Genomic DNA, 23,718 nt, shown 5'->3' on the forward strand with positions numbered 1-23,718 from the left:
ACTGGACCGGCACTGGAGGATTCTGCGTAATGACGGTACCATTGTCTGTCAGGTTCCTGTAAGGTGTCAGGACGTCACCGTCTATTTCTCCATGGAGGAGTGGGAGTATTTAGAAGGACACAAGGATCTGTATGATGACCTCATGATGGAGGACGACCAGCCCCGCACATCAGCTGAGAGGAGACATAAACACGGTGAAAAGCCTTTGAGACCAGGTAAGTTGGTCTTCATGGACTGTGCACATTATATGCTGGGATTAAAAATCTGTAAAACAAAATCCACATCACAGAAACATCTCACCAGACGTTCAGTGGCCCATGCCTAAATCTGTGCAAGACGGGATAACGGAGATTATTATGCAACGTCTCCATCCATGGTGGGTTCTCATGAGGGATATCCACAGATACATTATACATGGAGTCAATGCATCGTGTCACAATCCGATACTATATATTCCTGATCATGATTGCGAGGTGACGCACACATAACACTGAGCCGGACCTACTAACCGGAAAAGATGTCGGCAGGTTGGTGGTTCATAGGACTGGTGCTTCCCATTGCTGCTTCACTTTACAAACAAACAATAAACCTGTTCATATTCCACAAATAGGGATAATTGTTTCATTGCTAGAAGAAGCTAAGCCGCTGATTCCTTAGATTAAAGCTCCAAATGTCATGGTATTTCTTACACGCTATGGCTCCTGTAGTATAGAATACATAGGCATAAGCTCCGGCACAGCAGGCATCTGCTCCAAAAATTATAGTTCATGGAATCTTTTTTTTTTTTTTTTTTTTTTTTTTTTTTTTAATTTGAGGTCCAACATTGTAGAGTTACAAAGAGTCTGTTAGTTACCGCTAGTTATCGTCTGTTTAGCCCGAGACATGTATGTTAAGGTCACTTTGAAATCAGTAATGCTGTCTGCGTTAAAGAAAGATGCTGGATATAATCCTAGGAGACCTTCTCATCTTGAATCACTATATAATGCTCAACCTATCCTCAAGCCAAGGAATTGTAGTATGGAAGGCAGAAACACTAACAGTGAGCCACAGGCTGCACTGCTGGGGATGAGAGGATTTTCTCTGCCTAAAAACCTCACTAGTATTCTCCTTTACATGAACAGATCTATCTCTATACATAGAATATAAACTGATGCGTCTCAGTGCTTTATATGTGAAAAATGAAAAACTGAAAAGAAGATGGAGATTTTTCTATTATGACACAAATCGTATTTTAATAACGCGCTTTTTAAATAATCTGTCATGCCTCAGGACTCGATGCGGCAGTCATGAGGTTTTCTGTCGGCGTATCTATCTACTGGCCCCCTGAGCATCCGGTCGCTGTCTGGGTGCTGATTTCCCTTTGCCTTTCGTCCACTCCTTTCTTACAGCAGGTGTTTTCCATTTCCTATCTGGCCCATCTCCTCACTTTGCGAGGGGCTTCTAGTCAAGCCCCACTGCTGTCTCTGTTCCCTGCTGGTGACTGCTTACAACTACCCAGTTAGGGGGTGAAGGAGTAGTCCTTATTTGTGACAGTTAGTTGGTGTTTTCTCTATGAGTTTTCTGCATGGTTTTTGTAGCGTGTGTATTTCCTTATCTCCCATTTTGGTTGGTATCTCCTATTATTCCCTTGTTTTCTGATCGATTTTGTAGGATTGCAGTTTCTTTTCATCGCAGTCTGTTTCCTCTGCCTTTCTGGTTTGTGCTACCCATTTCTGTTCCATCCCATACCTCCCGGGGGGGATGATTAGTTCAGTGTGTATTCAGGACCATAGTAAGGTTGGAGACCCAGGCCTCTCTATCTTCAAGAGTACCCCTAGGATGGGAGTAGTGAGGGCCCCAGCTCCAGGGACAGCGGCACTCCCCTCCCCCTTACTTCAGACCGGCACATCGTGACAACATCACTAACTAATAACTAACTTATTTCTGTAATACTAACTCGTAAATTACAGTCGGACTTTTATTTATGGTGATCAGTAAATGACACAAAACAGGTGCAATGGATTTCTTTTTGGCAGTAACCCATAGTAATATGCAATAATACACAAACGCCTACATTTGTGTATAGCAAACGGTGCTTAGTAAAAATCCTTATATACAAAGATCACATAACAATATAACATTCTAACTAGGGATGTGAGAAGGGGAAAACAAAACAAAAATTTTCGAATGGCCAGAAGAGCTGCCAAAATTTCCATCAGTAATCAGAAATTGGAGAGTTTGATCTTTTAGCCTCTTTTTTTAAAATTTTTTAGCCTCGTCATCTTGTTTAGTATAAATTAAAAAAAAAATGTATTTTCTACAACCAGCCAACCCATCTACCTGCATGTACGTCTGCAGAAGGAGTGAAAGCGGAATCTCTGTATGAGACAGCCGATCGAGGCCGGGGTACTGATGTTGGGGGGGGTTTAGAGACACAACATTTGTTATGGAGACCCTGATAAACCTGAAGGCGATGAGAGAAATGTATGGTATACAGACAGATCTCCAGCCGGTCATGGATTCCGTCACTGAGTGTTTCTGTCTCCTACAGATGGATCCAGGAGGAGGAACCCACCAGAGAGATGTCCCCGTCCTCTGTATTCCCAGGACCGTCCAGAGGAAAATCACCACGTCCCCGATAATCTTCAGGTAGATGGTGCTGATCCCTCACCGAAATATGACGATAAAGACATGGAACAAAAGTTTATTTTAACTTTTCTTTTTTTCTCTTCTTTCTTTAGTGTGAAAATTTGATTGATATTAAGGTTGTGGTTATAGATGAAGAAGAGGAGATTGAGGACGATTTACAGTGTAAGACGAGGAGAATATCACTGATTGTGAACTAGATACAACTCCATCTCATGTCCTCACTGTGCGTAAGCTGATTCTGATCTGATTCTATCCGTGCAGTCATGTCTACCTTGGATTCTCTGTAGGCAACGTCTTGCCAAGCTTCTTTCAGTTGCTTCCAGTGTCATTCTTGATGGCATCCAGCCTTTGGTCTCCCCTCTATCGATCTACCACTGACCATTCCGAGAATCCTACGTAGAATTGGAGCACTGTGCCCCTAAAATACCCAATGAGATGAGAAACACAATGTGTAAACATCAATATAGAAAGTTTATTAATTTTCTCACTCACAGGAAATGCAACAAGTACAATCATGGTAAAAAGATGGGGTCAAATGGTGAAGACCAGGCAAAACGCCCAATCAAAGATAGCTCATGACATTATAAAGGGAAAGTACAAGGGTGAAAAAAATGCACATATTTCCTGAAGATCTGACAGGGAGAATGTGGGATTACAAAACAACCTGACAGGCCTAGTACTCATAATAACAGAGGTTGTAGGATGGTCCTTTGTGTATAAGTTAATAACACTATATTGGGATAGGTCAGATTGTGGTGTCCCACGTTACATTAAAAAGAAAGGACCATCCAACCAGAATTCTCCCACATAACCTCATATGGAATGTTTAACCAAAAAATAGTAAATGCATAAATTGCCATTGACAGTGCTATTACAAAGTGCTTACCCATGTGGGATGATGAGCGTGTTTGCCACAGCCCCGACGCGCGTTTCGCTTGGTGGCTTCTTGGACCTATCCCAATACAGTGTTACTAATTCATATGATAGTAGATAGAGCCCAAATCTTCTGCCCATCAGAGGGGATATATAGAAAGCAATTTTCCTCCGTTAGGCAGAAAGTGCAAAGCATATAAACCTCCATTATTCAGAAGGCACCTAGGTGACCTTCCAGCCGCTTACATGTGTGTTTCCCGCAGATGGACTCATCGAAAGAAATCCAGCAGACAGATGTCTCAATCTTCCATATTACCAGCAATGTGCAGAAGAAAATCACAACGTCCTGGAGAGTCATCAGGTAGATGAAGCTGAAGCATGAAGCCACATACAAAGTCTCTACAGGGTTGTGTGGGCCATTAAGGTCCTGTAGTCACAGATGTAAGAGCTTTTGGGTGGTTCCCTACAGTCAACTGGTTGTAACACTGTAGAAAGGCTTTGGCTTCTTTAGAGCAGACGAGAACAAACCGTATAAAACCTTTTAAGCTTTGATATAAAAGATGGAGAGTTTATAGAAAGAGACAAAATGGGCAACAAAAGCCAAGGAAATGTTATAAAAAGAGCTGTCGCGTCTCTTCTCTTTGAAGTGGAAAGAAGAAGAGGTCCATAATTTTAAATGTTGGATTTGGTCCCCAGGCGGTGATCCAAGTCTGTGTTATCCAAGTCCCATCTTTACCTCTTGTCTCGTGTTTGTAGAGCAGACCACAGGTTATCATAATAAGACTTTTAGGGGCCTGATAGACATCCATACAAGACAGACCCCCGAGGCCATTTTTAGTGGTGCTGTAGCTCATCGAGAATCCCGTCCCTTTATTGGTTGCAGTTGGCTCTTTGTGATGTGAAAGGAAACAAGGTGAACGCTGAATCTAAGGAAGACCAATGTCTGGAATTGCTAAAAAGTTCTGGTTAATCCTCTCCATTAGAGCAGGGGCTCAGAAATCAAACACCTGACCTCCCGCTTCACCTGCGATTATGCGCGTTTATACCATGGCACCATGAAAATAGGGCAACCTTTCATAAGAGTTCTATGGCCGCAGTAAAAAGAAATGTTTGCGTTGTTTGGGTAAACGGACGTCGTCTGTTTGATCCACTATTGAATCCTGTCCAAAGCAAAAATGTCCAGTGTTTGTTGGAGTATGTGCAGACGTTAAGTATCTGCTGCAGACTTTCCTGCCACGAATACAGAAGTGTTGGCAGGAAATAACGCAGCACAAAATACACACAATTTTGTTGCTTTTTTTACATAATTGTCCTGTGATACTCCCCCATGTTAAAGACCATAAAAATCAGTATAAATATAAAGGCCGAATAAAGCAGAATACTCAGCGAAGCAGTGGGAGGACATAAAAACATTAAGGGACCACTTTTGACCTGGTGGCAGCTCCTCTATAAAGGACCCGTTCTGTCGTCTTCACCGCGCAGTTTTTTTTTCTTGATTCCGTTCATTCGCAGATCGCTATTGTTACTCTTCTGTTGAACAGTGAGGTTTTTCCATCTGTCAGGGTGAAGATCTGACGATTGTTAAAGCAGAAGAAGAAAAGATGTCGGGCGACGCACCGCGAGCGAGAAACGTGGAAGAGGAAAATCCAGTCGATGTTTCTCCGGGTATGTAACAGTGAATGTCGGACGTGACCGGGTCCTGCCAGCGGCCTGAACAATTCATATGTTCTTACGTTTCGTTTTTGGGCCATAAGAGAAGTTTATAGTGTAAACTACAATAACAAAGAATTAACCCTATTAGAAACCATACGACAAAAACATTCCCATACTCCGCCAACCCAAAATGTTCACAAAAAAGGCTATTAAAAGGCTCTTCCTACACAAATGATTTTCATTTATATACTGTAGCTGCAATGAGTCGAATTGAACAAATCACCCCAAATTCTATTTGCGAATAATTGCTCGAATCGGGCCGGGAGACTCGATTTACATCAAATAAATTTGGTGTCTGCAACCAAAAGGAAAGTGAGAGCACAACCCATATAATCATAGGGGAGATTTACTGTATATATAACAGCACAAATCAACAAAGGACAGTGTGTCTAAAACAGAGTTCACCCTGAAATATTAATATCTGGAGAAAATATTGTCACATCGTTATTCCAAAAAGATACATTAATAATAATACAGATACCGTATTATAAGGCCCTATCAGAGGGGTAAAGAAAGTACAGTAAGGGTCATAATACAGCCTAATAAAAAACAAAACAATTCCAAATATAAACCAAGATCATCAGTAACATTGTAATACGATCATGGCCAAAAGTGTTGGCCCCCTTGACATTGTTCCAGAAAATTACGTATTTCTCCCAGACAATTATTACAGTTTCCCATGTTTTGTTATACACAGGCTTATTTCCTTTGTGAATATTGGAACAACACAAAAAAAACAGAGAAAAAAGGCATACTGGACATAATTTCACACAATGCTTCAAAAATGGGCCTGACAAAGTTGTTGGAACTCTTGCATAATTGTAAGTAAACATCTTTGTTTCCAGCATGTGATGCTCGTTCACACTCACTTGTGGCAAGTAACAGGTGTGGGCAATGTGAAAATCACACCTGAGACCAGATAAAAAGGGGAGACGTTGAGTGAATCTTTGCATTGTGTGTCTGTGTGTCGCACTAAGCATGGAGAACACAAATAGGAGAAGAGAACTGTCTGAGGACTTGAGAACCAAAATTGTTGAACAATATCAACAATCTCAAGGTTACAAGTCCATCTCCAGAGATTTGGATGTTCCTTTTGTCCACAGTGCGCAACATAATCAAGAAGTTTACAACCCATGCCACTGTAGCAAATCTCCCTGTATGTGGACGACAGAGATAAATTGATGACAGGTTGTAATGCAGGATAGTCCGGACGGTGGATAAGCATCCCCAATAAAGTTTCAAAAAAATTCAAGCTTTCCTGCAGGATCAGGGTGCATCAGTGTCAGGGCAAACTATCCGTCCACATGTAAATGAAATGCTATGGCAGGAGACCCAGGAGGACCTCACTGCTGACACAGACACAGAGACATAAAAAGCTAGACTGCAGTTTGCCACAATATACATGAGTAAACCAAAATCCTTCTGGAAAAAACATCTTGTGGACAGATGAGACCAAGATTGAGTTTTTTGGTAAAGCACATTATTCATTTTTTTCCGATAACAGAATGAGGCCTACAAAGAAAAGATTACAGTACCTACAGTCAAATATGGTGGAGGGTCAAAAATGTTTTGGGGTTGTTTTCTGCCTCTGGCTCTGGGTTCCTTGACTGTGTGCAAGGCTTCATGAAATCTGAAGATTACCAAAGGATTTCAGTTGGCAATGTAGTGTCCAATGTCAGAAAGCTTGGTTGTCTTCCTAGGTCATGGGTCTTCCAGCAAGACAATAACTCCAAACATACTTCAAGGAGCCCTCAGAAATGGATGGAAATAAAGTGCTGGAGAGTTCTTAAGTGGCAGCAATGAGACCGGATTTATATCCCATTGATCACCTGTGGAGAAATCTTAAAATTTGCTGTTGGGAGAAGGCACCTTCACATATGAGACCGGGAGCAGTTTGCAAACGAAGAGTCGTCCAAAATTCCCTTTGAAAGTTGTAAGGTTGAAGGTTATGGGAAGCGATTTATTGAAGTTATTTACTCCAATGGGTGTGCAACCAAATATTAAGCTGAGGGTGCAATCAGTTTAGTCCAGCCCTTTTTTTGGCTTTTGTGTGAAATGATGTTTAAGTTGCCCTTTTTTCTCAGGTTTTTTCAGGTGTTGTTCCAGTACATACAAATAAATAACCTGTGTATGTGTAATTGCAATACATTTCTGGGAGAAATACTTCATTTTCTGGAACAATTTCAAGGGTGCCAACACTTTCAGCCTTGACTATATATTACACGGCAGGTCTCCTCACAAGTAGAAATCCATCACTGCTCACATTACATTTGTAGAACTCAAGAAATGGGAGGTCTGCTGTATACAGAACATAGGATACACTGAGACTGCAGTATACACATCGCATAGGACACACTGGAGCTAAAGCACATTCAGGACATAGGAGACACCGGGCTCACAGATGTCACAGGAGACGATTGTGGTAATACATGAGATGATGGTGCATATACTTCACAGGAGATGATGGGGGCACATATATCATACGAAGCGCCGGCGGCACATACGCTCGGGGCACATGTACATCACAGGAGAGGCTGGGGCCACGTACTTCACAGGAGACGTCAGAGGTACATATACATCACAGAAGACACCAGGGCACATACATGAGATGCTAGGGGCACATGTATATCACAGTGGACGCCAGGGGCACATCTACTTCTCAGGAGACGTCAGAGGCGCATGTACTTCACAGGAGGTGCAGGGGGCACATGTACATCACAGGAAGGGCAGGGGGCCTATGTACATTACAAGATGAGCATGGGCTTCCGCTACTGTTGTTGTCTGTGGGACTATAAGGTACGCAGGACGTAATCCTTTATTCCACGTGCCACAGTGTTCACGAGCACGGACGTTCTTGGGAATATGCTCAGAGGTGAAAGAAAACAATGTTGCGGGCTGGTGATTCCCCAACACTGCCCTAAACAAGTAGAGCAATCTGAAATATGATCATTAGAACAATGAACAATAAGAGCATAGCCTTGCACAATAAATAATATTGCTGAAGACAATAGAAAAGTAGAAAAAAAGGTAAATACTTAAGGATGCAATGGGAGGTGAAGGGATATAGAAAACCCACAGTAAGTCACCAAGAAAGACACAAAGAATGAAATCACATAGTGTGATTCTAAATAAATAGAAGAATGTAAAGTTTGACCAATAAATAAAGAATAGAGATGAGTGGACACCTGGATGTTCGGGATCGGCAGAACAGTTACGAAATGTTTTGGTACCCGGACCCCATTCACTTGAATGGGGGGCCAGAACATCCAGTGTTTATGCATGACAGCGCAGCAAACACTACTGATCGACGGTGAAATCATCTCCGCTGGTCAGAGAGCCACGGTTCCCACGCTATCAAAAGACAGCGTGAGTGCTCAGCTGTGATCGGAGGTATAAAGTTTACCTCCAGTCACTGGTGTCAGCGGATGGGACTACGGCTCCCATCATCCGACACGTGCTGCCGCTAATAACAGTGAGAGCAGAAGCGGCGGATGGGAGTATTCATCAGCCGCTCCTGCGCTGTGAAAACTGAGAGGCTGTTTGTGGGGATCTCACCGCAGTTCAGCCGGCCGGGAACGGAGCCTCAGTGACCGGAGGTAACCTCGATGATGCCATCACCGGTCACTGAGGCTGTGCTGGCAGCAGCTCATTCACCAGTTTTTCTCAGCCTGGACGGTCGTTTCTTGGCACAGTCCAGGTTGAAAACTGTTCATCCCCCAGACATGGATTATGACGTGGGACAGAATGACAGGTGAGGGATATTGTTGTTTTTTTTTTTTATTTTATAAAAAAAAAAAAAAAAAAAAAAAAATATATATATATATATATATATATATATATATATATATATATATATATATATATACTGTTTGTCATTTTTAAGTAAAAAAAAAAGGAAAAATGTGCCTTTATTTCTAATAAAGGACTTTATTCTGTCTGTGTCTTAATTTACCATGTAACTATAGGATTGGTAATGGAGAGGTGTCTTATAGACGCCTCTCCATTACTAAGCCGTGGGCTTGATGTCACCGGACAATACAAAGGTGACATCAACCCCACAAATATGAACCCCAATTGCCACAGCCACAGGGCAAGTGGGAAGAGTCGGGCAAAGCGCCAGGATTGGCGCATCGAATAGATGTGCCTTTCAAGGTGGGTGCGGGCTGCTATTTTTAGGCTGGGGGGGAAATATCCATGGCCCCTTACCAGCCTGAGAATACCAGCCCCCAGCTATCGGCTTTAGCAAGGCTGGTTGTCAAAAATGGGGGATCCAACATCTTTTTTTTTTATTATTATTTATTTAAAGAATTAAAAAATATTTCTTGGGGACCCCTCTATTCTTGATAGCCAGCCTTGCTGAAGCTGACAGCTGAGGATTGCAGTCCCCAGCTGTGAGTTTTGCCTGGCTGGTTATCAAAAATACAGGGGAACCTACGCGTTTTTTTTTTGTTTTTGTTTTTATTTATTTACAGCGCAGGAGCAGGCTAATGAATACTCCCATCAGCTGCTCCTGCTTTCGCTGTTATTAGCGTCAGCAGGCGTTGGATGATGGGAGCTGTAGTCCCATCAGCTGACGCCAGTGACGGGAGGTAAACTTTATACCTCCGATCACAGCTGAGCGCTCACGCTCTCTTTTGACAACGTGGGAACGGCGGCTCTCTGACCTGTGGGGATGTTTTAAGCGCTGCCCTGCACATGACAGCGTGTCAAACACTTGGTGTTCGGGCAGCCAAACCCAAACAATAACATGGACTTCCTGGTGAAGTCCGTGTTCGGTGTCCGTGCCCGAACAGTAGGTGTTCGGTACGGACTCCAAACTTTACTGTTCGGGTTCACCCATCTCTATTAACCCCTTTCTGCCATTGGACGTAATATTCCGTCCATGTGGGGTGGGCCTTAATTCCCAAGGACGGAATATTACGTGCAGCGCGATCGGCCGCGCTCACGGGGGGGAGCGCCGCCGATCGCGGCCGGGTGTCAGCTGCTTATCGCAGCTGACATCCGGCACTATGTGCCAGAAGCGGTCACGGACCGCCCCCGGCACATTAACCCCCGGCACACCGCGATCAAAGATGATCGCGATGTGCCGGCGGTGCAGGGAAGCATCGCGCAGGGAGGGGGCTCCCTGCGTGCTTCCCTGAGACCCCCGCAGCAACGCGATGTGATCGCGTTGCTCCGGGGGTCTCCTACCTCCCTCCCTGCAGTAAGTCCCGGATCCAAGATGGCCGCGGATCCGGGTCCTGCAGGGAGGGAGGTGGCTTACCAAGTGCCTGCTCAGAGCAGGCACTTGGTAACGCTGCACTGCTCTCAGACAGATCGGTGATCTTTCAGAGTACTGTGCACACTGTCAGATCACCGATCTGTATTGTCCCCCCCTGGGACAAAGTAAAAAAGTAAAAAAAAATTTTTCCAAGTGTGTAAAAAAAAAAAAAAATCCTAAATAATGAAAAAAAATAAATAAATATTATTCCCATAAATACATTTCTTTATCTAAATAAAAAAACAAAACAATAAAAGTACACATATTTAGTATCGCCGCGTCCGTAACGACCCGACCTATAAAACTGGCCCACTAGTTAACCCCTTCAGTAAACACCGAAAAAAGAAGAAAAAAAAAACGAGGCAAAAAACAACGCTTTATTATCATACCGCCAAACAAAAAGTGGAATAACACGCGATCAAAAAGACGGATATAAATAACCATGGTACCGCTGAAAGCGTCATCTTGTCCCGCAAAAAATGAGCCACCATACAGCAACATCAGCAAAAAAATAAAAAAGTTATAGTCCTCAGAATAAAGCGATGCAAAAATAATTATTTTTTTTCTATAAAATAGTTTTTATCGTATAAAAGCGCCAAAACATAAAAAAATGATATAAATGAGGTATCGCTGTAATCGTACTGAACCGAAGAATAAAACTGCTTTATCAATTTTACCAAATGCGGAACGGTATAAACGCCTCCCCCAAAAGAAATTCATGAATAGCTGGTTTTTGGTCATTCTGCCTCACAAAAATCGGAATAAAAAGCGATCAAAAAATGTCACGTGCCCGAATATATTACCAATAAAAACGTCAACTCGTCCCGCAAAAAACAAGACCTCACATGACTCTGTGGACTCAAATATGGAAAAATTATAGCTCTCAAAATGTGGTAACGCAAAAAATATTTTTTGCAATAAAAAGCGTCTTTCAGTGTGTGACGGCTGCCAATCATAAAAATCCGCTAAAAAACCCGCTATAAAAGTAAATGAAAAAAATGTATTTATTTCCATTTTCCCATTAGGGTTAGGGCTAGGGCTAGGGTTAGTGCTAGGGCTAGGGTTGGGACTAGGGTTAGGGCTAGGTTTAGGGTTGGGGCTAGGGTTAGGGCTAGGGCTAGGGTTGGGGTTAGGGCTAGGGTTGGGACTAGGGTTAGGGCTAGGATTAGGGCTAGGGTTAGGGTTAAGGCTACAGTTAGGGTTGGGGCTAAAGTTAGGGTTAGGGTTTGGATTACATTTACGGTTGGGAATAGGGTTGGGATTAGGGTTAGGGGTGTGTCTGGGTTAGAGGTGTGGTTAGGGTTACCGTTGGGATTAGGGTTAGGGGTGTGTTTGGATTAGGGTTTCAGTTATAATTGGGGGGTTTCCACTGTTTAGGCACATCAGGGGGATCTCCAAACGCGACATGGCGACCGATCTCAATTCCATCCAATTCTGCATTGAAAAAGTAAAACAGTGCTTCTTCCCTTCCGAGCTCTCCCGTGTGCCCAAACAGGAGTTTACCCCAACATATGGGGTATCAGCGTACTCAGGACAAATTGGGCAACAACTTTTGGGGTCCAATTTCTCCTGTTACCCTTGGGAAAATACAAAACTGGGGGCTAAAAAATAATTTTTGTGGGAAAACAAAAAGATTTTTTATTTTCACGGCTCTGCGTTATAAACTGTAGTGAAACACTTGGGGGCTCAGAGTTCTCACAACACATCTAGATAAGTTCGTGGGGGGTCTAGTTTCCAATATGGGGTCACTTGTGGGGGGTTTCTACTGTTTAGGTACATTAGGGGCTCTGCAAACACAATGTGACGCCTGCAGACCATTCCATCTAAGTCTGTATTCCAAATGGCGCTCCTTCCCTTCCGAGCCCTCCCATGCGCCCAAACGCTGGTTCTCCCCCACATATAGGGTATCAGCGCACTCAGGACAAATTGCACAACAACTTTTGGGGTCCAATTTCTCCTGTTACCCTCAGGAAAATACAAAACTGGGGGCTAAAAAATTATTTTTGTGGGAAAAAATTTTTGTTTTATTTTTACGGCTCTGCATTATAAACTTCTGTGAAGCTCTTATTGGGTCAAAGTGCTCACCACACATCTAGATAAGTTCCTTAGGGGGTCTACTTTTCAAAATGGTGTCACTTGTGGGGGGTTTCAATGTTTAGGTACATCAGTGGCTCTCCAAACGCAACATGGCGTCCCATCTCAATTCCTGTCAATTTTGCATTGAAAGGTCAAACGGCGCTCCTTCCCTTCCGAGCTCTCCCATGCGCCCAAACAATGGTTTACCCCCACATATGGGGTATCAAAGTACTCAGGACAAATTGTGCCACAACTTTTGTGGTCCAATTTCTTCTCTTACCATTGGGAAAATAAAAAATTGGGGGCGAAAAGATAATTTTTGTGAAAAAAAAAATGATTTTTTATTTTTACGGTTCTGCATTATAAACTTCTGTGAAGCACTTGGTGGGTCAAAGTGCTCACCACACCTCTAGATAAGTTCCTTAGGGGGTCTACTTTCCAAAATGGTGTCATGGTGTGGGGGGTTTCAATGTTGAGGCACATCAGTGGCTCTCCAAACGCAACATGGCGTCCCATCTCAATTCCAGTCAATTTTGCATTGAAAAGTCAAACGGCGCGCCTTCCCTTCCGAGCTCTGCCATGCGCCCAAACTGTGGTTAACCCCCACATATGGGGTATCAGCGTACTCAGGACAAATTGTACAACAACGTTTGGGGTCCATTTTCTCCTGTAAACCTCAGTAAAATAAAACAAATTGGAGCTGAAGTAAATTTTTTGTGAAAAAAAGTTAAATGTTAATTTTTATTTAAACATTCCAAAAATTCCTGTGAAGCACCTGAAGGGTTAATAAACTTCTTGAATGTGGTTTTGAGAACCTTGAGGGGTGCAGTTTTTAGAATGGTGTCACACTTGGGTATTTTCTATCATATAGACCCCTCAAAATGACTTCAAATGAGATGTGGTCCGTAAAATAAAATGGTGTTGTAAAAATGAGAAATTGCTGGTCAACTTTTAACCCTTATAACTCCCTAACAAAAAAAAATTTTGGTTCCAAAATTGTGCTGATGTAAAGTAGACATGTGGGAAATGTTACTTATTAAGTATTTTGAAAAGAAGAACCTAAAGTATGAAAATCAAGATGATAAAACCTTACATGGGTGTATAAAGAATACCCAGGTAAAATAATAAAAAATATAAAAATATGAAGCCAAGGAAAGGTACAATGAACTAAAATGCCTTTATTACATAAATATATATATTATACAGGGCAACAATAGGCAACCACAAAAAGTGTGCCTGTAACTGGAGGACAGAATAATAAAAATAGCAGCAAAAAATAGCAGCAATATAGTAACGGACACAGAGAGGGCTAGGTGTATATAAAAAAGAGAAAACAAAAATATACAAAAAAATTGAAATAAAGAGCAATATATATATGTATACTAAGTATATAGATGGCAATATTAATATAATATCCGTATGTGGAAAAATGGCCGTATAATAGAGGGATGGGCACTGAGCAGGCTAAATGAGGGCTATGTAAATAAATTATATATATAAAAAAATGTATATGAATGTGTAAATTAAGAACACATAACGTGTAAAGTGTCCACAATGGAAAAGAGGTGCAAATAAACGTGCAGTATAAAGCAAATCAGGCTAGAAGTACAAAAGGACAACTAAGTGATCAAACACCAGTAAACACACAACGTGTAGGAGTGGTGAAAAAATGAGCCCAAGATCACAGAAGCTGCTCAATGTAGAAATGACCATACGGCCACAAAAGATAATTACCTCTGCCAACTAAGTGTCCGGTCCTCCAGGTACAGCGCACCCCGACGCGCGTTTCGGACTGTGTCCTTCGTCAGGGGGTGGCGTACTGGAGGAACCGGAGGTCTATATATATGTGTGGGTGGGGGACATACCGCCGATGAGTGAGGCCGGCGCTGGAACGGCGCATGCGTCACCCGAAAGACCCGGAAGTGCACGGAGCCCGCGTCACACGACCCGGCAGAGAAGCGTTGCCAAGGCAGCGAAGACGCAGGACGCGCAGCAAGCGGGACCCGAGCGGCGCATGCGCACGGCGGCGGCACCCACACCATCGGAGGGGAGAATATAACCTGCCGATGAGGGAACAGAAGCATAGCGACGCATGCGTCATCAGGAGGACCCAAAGATGTGTGAACCAAGGCCCGGAACCGGCAGCAAGGAGCCACCAAAGTACCAAGGACCCGGAACGCACAAACAAAGGGGCACAGACAGCGCATGCGTACAGCAACAGCCCCCAATCATGGGCAGAAAAAAGTAATATTAGTAGTAAATGAAGGATGGTGCTACAGGGAAAATAATACGGGACGGGGGGAAAAAATGTGTGAGGGGAAATCAAAATGAAAAGAATATATATATAAGTGAAAAACAATATAAAAATATAAACGGAATATGCAGAAAGGAATATAATGCATATAGGGACTATCCATTTATGCCTGAAACGGGTATATAGTCCGCATACAGATGCACAGGAAAAATAAAGAATAAAAAATAATAAAAAATAATAAATAAATGAATGGGCATGGCATGAATACATATAAAAACATACACAAAAACCTGTAAAAATATATGATGGAAAAAAGAGCAATTACCATCAAAGCAGGTATCCATATATAGGTATACACGGACAAAAATAGGGGAGAAAAGGATAATGAATAATGATGCTAATGATAAACATATATATAAAAAAATATATATTATATATGTTTACAAAAAGTCCAATAAAATAAGAAGGTTATGACATCCGGTAAATCCTGGAGAAGATGGAAATATGAGCCAGAAGTCTTCGGGTGGACAGATAGCCATAATGACGTGGATACTCAAGAAGGTCCAGGATGAACATCTTGGTGCCGGATGAAACACTAGTCAACAAATCACCATACGATAGACTAGATAGACAATATAAAAAAAGAGAAAATTAGGAAGGGGTAAAAAAACGTAGCAACCAAAATATACCATATATCCGGGTGAATAGTTGTTATATACATGTAAGATCGAAAAAATATATCGAAAAATATATATATTTTTTCGATCTTGCATGTATATAACAACTATTCACCCGGATATATGGTATATTTTGGTTGCTACGTTTTTTTACCCCTTCCTAATTTTCTCTTTTTTATATTGTCTATCTAGTCTATCGTATGGTGATTTGTTGACTAGTGTTTCATCCGGCACCAAGATGTTCATCCTGGACCTCCTTGAGTATCCACGTCATTATGGCTATCTGTCCACCCGAAGACTTCTGGCTCATATTTCCATCTTCTCCAGGATTTACCGGATGTCATAACCTTCTTATTTTATTGGACTTTTTGTAAACATACATAATATATATTTTTTTATATATATGTTTATCATTAGCATCATTATTCATTATCCTTTTCTCCCCTATTTTTGTCCGTGTATACCTATATATGGATACCTGCTTTGATGGTAATTGCTCTTTTTTCCATCATATATTTTTACAGGTTTTTGTGTATGTTTTTATATGTATTCATGCCATGCCCATTCATTTATTTATTATTTTTTATTCTTTATTTTTCCTGTGCATCTGTATGCGGACTATATACCCGTTTCAGGCATAAATGGATAGTCCCTATATGCATTATATTCCTTTCTGCATATTCCGTTTATATTTTTATATTGTTTTTCACTTATATATATATTCTTTTCATTTTGATTTCCCCTCACACACTTTTTTCCCCCCGTCCCGTATTATTTTCCCTGTAGCACCATCCTTCATTTACTACTAATATTACTTTTTTCTGCCCATGATTGGGGGCTGTTGCTGTACGAATGCGCTGTCTGCCCCTTTGTTTGTGCGTTCCGGGTCCTTGGTACTTTGGTGGCTCCTTGCTGCCGGTTCCGGGCCTTGGTTCACACATCTTTGGGTCCTCCTGATGACGCATGCGTCGCTATGCTTCTGTTCCCTCATCGGCAGGTTATATTCTCCCCTCCGATGGTGTGGGTGCCGCCGCCGTGCGCATGCGCCGCTCGGGTCCCGCTTGCTGCGCGTCCTGCGTCTTCGCTGCCTTGGCAACGCTTCTCTGCCGGGTCGTGTGACGCGGGCTGCGTGCACCGTTCCAGCGCCGGCCTCACTCATCGGCGGTATGTCCCCCACCCACACATATATATAGACCTCCGGTTCCTTCAGTACGCCACCCCCTGACGAAGGACACAGTCCGAAACGCGCGTCGGGGTGCGCTGTACCTGGAGGACCGGACACTTAGTTGGCAGAGGTAATTATCTTTTGTGGCCGTATGGTCATTTCTACATTGAGCAGCTTCTGTGATCTTGGGCTCATTTTTTCACCACTCCTACACGTTGTGTGTTTACTGGTGTTTGATCACTTAGTTGTCCTTTTGTACTTCTAGCCTGATTTGCTTTATACTGCACGTTTATTTGCACCTCTTTTCCATTGTGGACACTTTACACGTTATGTGTTCTTAATTTACACATTCATTCATATACATTTTTTTATATATATAATTTTTTTACATAGCCCAGTTACAGGCACACTTTTTGTGGTTGCCTATTGTTGCCCTGTATAATATATATATTTATGTAATAAAGGCATTTTAGTTCATTGTACCTTTCCTTGGCTTCATATTTTTATATTTTTTATTATTTTACCTGGGTATTCTTTATACACCCATGTAAGGTTTTATCATCTTGATTTCCATACTTTAGGTTCTTCTTTTCACTCTTACACCGAATGGTCTGCCATTCATGTATTAAGTAGTGGTCCTCTTGTATTTGCACATTTTGCACAACCTTTTAATTACTACTATTTCAGCCCATCTGTGGGTATAATATCTTCAGTTAGTTGATCGACCGCTACTTCTGTCCCACTTATTAAGTATTTTGTGTGACATATCTCTGTGATTTAATTGCATAAAAATTCAAAGTTGGAAAATTGCGAAATTTTCAAAATTTTCGCCAAATTTCCGTTTTTTTCACAAATAAACGCAGGTAATATCAAAGAAATTTTACCACTATCATGAAGTACAATATGTCACGAGAAAACAATGTCAGAATCACCGGGATCCGTTGAAGCGTTCCAGAGTTATAACCTCATAAAGGGACAGTGGTCAGAATTGTAAAAATTGGCCCTGTCCATAACATGCAAACCACCCTTGGGGGTAAAGGGGTTAAGGAACAATAAGGGTGCTGATGATGTAATTAAAAATATAGAAAAGGTAAATAGTTAGAGATGACACAGGGAGAAAAAATCCCTCACGTTTCGCTGGTAAAAACGCCAGCTTCCTCAGGGGCACTTCTAAGTCCATATTCAATTTGAGATCAATCACAAATAATTGCCAATACCGGAGTATCCAGTGTTGAGCACCCATGAAGCAGAAAGTCTCATATAGATGACGTATTAGTTTTCTTTTAAACACTCCATGAAGACAACGAACCAAAAACTCACTCGTCCTATAAAAGAGGAGGCAGCAGAACGAAAGCTCCATTCAGGACTCTTGGCGCCATCTTTCCTTTGGCCCGGCTGTGGCTTCTTTTAGTGTGCATGCACTTTTGCTGCTCCTACCCGTCGGCATCCCCCAGGTCCTCACTTGACCAGTTGGCCTGGTGTGATGTTTTCATTGTGGTGTGACACACATGAATCTGACTTCTCAGAAGAGAAGCGGATGATACCGACAGGTAAAAGACAATTCGCAGAGTTTCATCTGGCAGTCACGGAATAAAGATGTGGCCACTGGACCTCGGTCCTGAGAACTTTTTCACTTATTTCTAGTTTTTACTTCTCCTGCCAGATAGATTTTTTGGCTTTGACTCTAAAAATACATAAAAACCACAGTTGTCTTTCCAGCATAATATGAATGTTATATATTTGTCTACTTTGAAGCTTAAAACCTAAATCACAAAATCTATGTTTAATCCTAACAGATAATCCCAGTAAGATCTATGATGAAAATATCATGTTATCACTCGACTATAAAGTAGAAGATCAAGATATCATGCAGTGCTCCTCAGGAGGAAACCTCATTACCCCTAATCTACATCCAGGTCTTCACAGTACTGACCCATTGTATAACCCCCATCATGAAGAACCTTCTCTTGATCAATCACAGATTAGAAGGATTCACACAGTGGATAGGCCGTACCCCTGTTCAAAATGTGGGAAATGCTTTATAGTTAAATCGCATCTTGTTACACATGCGAGAACACACACAGGAGAGAAGCCGTTTTCATGTTCTGAATGCGGGAATTTTTTTACAAGAAAATCAAATCTTGTCGCACATCAGAGAATTCACACAGGAGAGAAGCCATATTCATGTTCAGAGTGTAAGAAATGTTTTGTAAGTAAATCGCATCTGGTTACTCATCAGAAAATACACACAGGAGAGAAGCCATATACGTGTTCAGAATGTGGGAAATGTTTTACAGAAAAAGCAAATCTTGCTTCACATGGGAGAATTCACACAGGAGAGAAACCGTATTCATGTATAGAATGTGGAAAGTGCTTTAAAGACAGAACAAGTCTTGTTAACCATGAGAGAAGTCACACAGGAGAGAAGCCATATTCATGTTCACTATGTGGCAAATGTTTTAAAGACAAATCAAATCTTGTTCGACATGAGAGAACACACACAGGAGAGAAGCCGTATTCATGTCCTGAATGTGGGAAATGCTTTACCGGTAAACCAAATCTTATTATTCATGAAAGAATTCACAGAGGAGAGAAGCCGTATTCATGTCCACAATGTGGGAAGTGCTTTACAGATAAATCAAGTGTTATTAAACATCAAAAGAGTCACATACGGGAGAAGCCATTTTGATGTCTGTATTTTTCGGACTATAAGATGCACCGGACCATAGGACACACCTAGGATTTAGAGGTTGAAAATAGGAAAAAAAAATGTTTTGAAGCAAATAATGGGGTAAAATATTTAATAACATGAATAACATAATATTTCACCAATGCAAATGTAAGCAGAACTCAGCAGCATCATTAACAACCATTACTGATTTAAGTACGAAAACTCCTCAGTCATCAGGGAACCCCAAGAGCTCCTCGTTTCTACTGTCCATAGTTATGAAGCTCGGTTCCTCAGAATCACTAGTATCACTGGCTTCACTCTGTTCATAGAGGATGTCATCTTCAGAGCCATCTAAGGCATTGCTGATGCCACATTTTGAATAACTTCACAATGGTTTCATCCTTAACGAACTGCCATGAGGTTTTCACCCACTCACAAACTTAGGTGATAGTGGGCCTCTTTATTTGTCCAGTTGGTGTCAGGTCATGATTTCCATCAGCCATCCATATATTCCACTCTTCTCTCATAAAAACTTTAAATGGCTTGTTGATGGAAACGTCCAAAGGTTGCAACTGACTGGTAAGCCCCACCAGGAATTATGGCAAAATGGGTTTTCTGTTCTTTAAATCTCCTTTTTGTGGCTTCAGTGATATGTGCCCTTAACTGGTCCAGCACTAATAGAGCAGTTTTTTTTTCAGAAGTCCAAGGACGTTTGGACCACACTTTTTCTATCCATATCTCCATGCCATTTACCTCCATCCCTTGTCATGAATATGAAGACTCTTGGGACTGCCTCTTTTGGCATAGTTTTTCTCTTGAAAATCAGCAGTGGTGGCAATTTTGTGCCATCTGCACAGCAGGACAACAAACTGTTTTGGGTTTTCTCATGCCTTGAGGTCTTCACGCCTATAGTTTTAAATGGGATATTAATGATGCAATGATCCAACATTTCCGCGCTCCTCCAGAAGCGGGCAAGGGAACCACAAAGTTCAGAAGAGTTGCATACTTTATTCAGGGCTATAAAAATATGCGTTTAGTGTATGTCCTGTCCACTTCCTCAGGTACATAGCCAAACTATAGTTTTGGAACTTTTCATATCAACAGTTTGGTTTGATTGAACATCGAAGGTCAATGGGACTTCATCTTCCCAATCAGAGTCCTTTCAAATCCATTTTTCTTTCTTGCTTCCAGTACAAATTTGTGAAAAGACACAATCTTGTCTTCATATTCGATAGCAGGGGTGGGCAATTCATTTTCCCGAGGGGCCACATGAGAGACCGTGACTGTTGTGGAGGGCAGAATGAATAGTCCGAAATTAATTCTACTCAATATTACTATTGAGAGAAAAAAAACACAAAATTGAGCTTAACTTGAGTTGGTACACATGCAGAGGTTAAACGCATGTTCATATTGGCCACAAAACATTAAAACCTACAAGAGAAAAAAGTAAACGAAAACCCTGATGTAACTAAGTAAAAAAGCAAAAGTGCATTTAAATAACGCAGAGTTTTTAGTAATACTGTTTTTTGATCAAAAAATAGCACAAAAGCCATCCCACCTCGTCACGGTAACTCTGATCGGGAAAGTCCTACACTGTCTAATATTAAAACCTTACATTGTATCAATGTTGACCTCAGTGTGAATAAGGGCAGACGAAAGGACTGAGCCCAACCGGTGAAACACAAGACTGGGGAAGCCTTATATAGTCTCTAGCTCAGAAACAGGGAGGCCACACCCCGGCTTGCAGAGAATGCAATAATACAGAGAAAAAAAACAACACAAAATTGATATATTAATTATTATTGTATTCTTGATAATTATATTATTAACTCTATCTCTTAATATTTAGCAAAATTATGTATGCTGACATCCCGCTATATTTAAAGCCGAGTACAGCCCCTTATGTATATCTTATGAGCCCCCCCACAACCCCCTTATATATACATAGTAACATAGTAACATAGTTAGTAAGGCCGAAAAAAGACATTTGTCCATCCAGTTCAGCCTATATTCCATCATAATAAATCCCCAGATCTACGTCCTTCTACAGAACCTAATAATTGTATGATACAATATTGTTCTGCTCCAGGAAGACATCCAGGCCTCTCTTGAACCCCTCGACTGAGTTCGCCATCACCACCTCCTCAGGCAAGCAATTCCAGATTCTCACTGCCCTAACAGTAAAGAATCCTCTTCTATGTTGGTGGAAAAACCTTCTCTCCTCCAGACGCAAAGAATGCCCCCTTGTGCCCGTCACCTTCCTTGGTATAAACAGATCCTCAGCGAGATATTTGTATTGTCCCCTTATATACTTATACATGGTTATTAGATCGCCCCTCAGTCGTCTTTTTTCTAGACTAAATAATCCTAATTTCGCTAATCTATCTGGGTATTGTAGTTCTCCCATCCCCTTTATTAATTTTGTTGCCCTCCTTTGTACTCTCTCTAGTTCCATTATATCCTTCCTGAGCACCGGTGCCCAAAACTGGACACAGTACTCCATGTGCGGTCTAACTAGGGATTTGTACAGAGGCAGTATAATGCTCTCATCATGTGTATCCAGACCTCTTTTAATGCACCCCATGATCCTGTTTGCCTTGGCAGCTGCTGCCTGGCACTGGCTGCTCCAGGTAAGTTTATCATTAACTAGGATCCCCAAGTCCTTCTCCCTGTCAGATTTACCCAGTGGTTTCCCATTCAGTGTGTAATGGTGATATTGATTCCTTCTTCCCATGTGTATAACCTTACATTTATCATTGTTAAACCTCATCTGCCACCTTTCAGCCCAAGTTTCCAACTTATCCAGATCCACCTGTAGCAGAATACTATCTTCTCTTGTATTAACTGCTTTACATAGTTTTGTATCATCTGCAAATATCGATATTTTACTGTGTAAACCTTCTACCAGATCATTAATGAATATGTTGAAGAGAACAGGTCCCAATACTGACCCCTGCGGTCCCCACTGGTGACAGCGACCCAGTTAGAGACTATACCATTTATAACCACCCTCTGCTTTCTATCACTAAGCCAGTTACTAACCCATTTACACACATTTTCCCCCAGACCAAGCATTCTCATTTTGTGTACCAACCTCTTGTGCGGCACGGTATCAAACGCTTTGGAAAAATCGAGATATACCACGTCCAATGACTCACCGTGGTCCAGCCTATAGCTTACCTCTTCATAAAAACTGATTAGATTGGTTTGACAGGAGCGATTTCTCATAAACCCATGCTGATATGGAGTTAAACAGTTATTCTCATTGAGATAATCCAGAATAACATCCCTCAGAAACCCTTCAAATATTTTACCAACAATAGAGGTTAGACTTACTGGCCTATAATTTCCAGGTTCACTTTTAGAGCCCTTTTTGAATATTGGCACCACATTTGCTATGTGCCAGTCCTGCGGAACAGACCCTGTCGCTATAGAGTCCCTAAAAATAAGAAATAATGGTTTATCTATTACATTACTTAGTTCTCTTAGTACTCGTGGGTGTATGCCATCCGGACCCGGAGATTTATCTATTTTAATCTTATTTAGCCGGTTTCGCACCTCTTCTTGGGTTAGATTGGTGACCCTTAATATAGGGTTTTCATTGTTTCTTGGGATTTCACCTAGCATTTCATTTTCCACCGTGAATACCGTGGAGAAGAAGGTGTTTAATATGTTAGCTTTTTCCTCGTCATCTACAACCATTCTTTCCTCACTATTTTTTAAGGGGCCTACATTTTCAGTTTTTATTCTTTTACTATTGATATAGTTGAAGAACAGTTTGGGATTAGTTTTACTCTCCTTAGCAATGTGCTTCTCTGTTTCCTTTTTGGCAGCTTTAATTAGTTTTTTAGATAAAGTATTTTTCTCCCTATAGTTTTTTAGAGCTCCAATGGTGCCATCCTGCTTTAGTAGTGCAAATGCTTTCTTTTTACTGTTAATTGCCTGTCTTACTTCTTTGTTTAGCCACATTGGGTTTTTCCTATTTCTAGTCCTTTTATTCCCACAAGGTATAAACCGCTTACACTGCCTATTTAGGATGTTCTTAAACATTTCCCATTTATTATCTGTATTCTCATTTCTGAGGATATTGTCCCAGTCTACCAGATTAAGGGCATCTCTAAGCTGTTCAAACTTTGCCTTCCTAAAGTTCAGTGTTTTTGTGACTCCCTGACAAGTCCCCCTAGTGAAAGACAGGTGAAACTGTACAATATTGTGGTCGCTATTTCCTAGATGCCCAACCACCTGCAGATTTGTTATTCTGTCAGGTCTATTAGATAGTATTAGGTCTAAAAGTGCTGCTCCTCTGGTTGGATTCTGCACCAATTGTGAAAGATAATTTTTCTTGGTTATTAGCAGAAACCTGTTGCCTTTATGGGTTTCACAGGTTTCTGTTTCCCAGTT

General features: G+C 41.5%; 1 protein-coding gene across 1 annotated transcript in view; it reads left to right on the forward strand.

Annotated features, from left to right (window-relative positions):
• The window catches only part of LOC138643505 (zinc finger protein 850-like), a 184,680-nt gene extending 163,435 nt beyond the window's left edge, over positions 1 to 21,245 (forward strand). The window contains exons 23-28 of the mRNA XM_069732403.1: positions 53 to 215; positions 2,531 to 2,628; positions 2,721 to 2,790; positions 3,765 to 3,862; positions 5,064 to 5,166; positions 18,443 to 21,245. Coding sequence (XP_069588504.1) covers positions 53 to 215; positions 2,531 to 2,628; positions 2,721 to 2,790; positions 3,765 to 3,862; positions 5,064 to 5,166; positions 18,443 to 19,335 — 1,425 coding nt within the window. The 3' untranslated portion in view covers positions 19,336 to 21,245. The remainder of the gene's footprint in view (positions 1 to 52; positions 216 to 2,530; positions 2,629 to 2,720; positions 2,791 to 3,764; positions 3,863 to 5,063; positions 5,167 to 18,442) is intronic.
• The last annotated feature ends 2,473 nt before the right edge of the window (positions 21,246 to 23,718 follow it).

Source organism: Ranitomeya imitator, chromosome 6 (genome assembly GCF_032444005.1).
Source record: "Ranitomeya imitator isolate aRanImi1 chromosome 6, aRanImi1.pri, whole genome shotgun sequence".
NCBI lineage: Eukaryota > Metazoa > Chordata > Amphibia > Anura > Dendrobatidae > Ranitomeya > Ranitomeya imitator.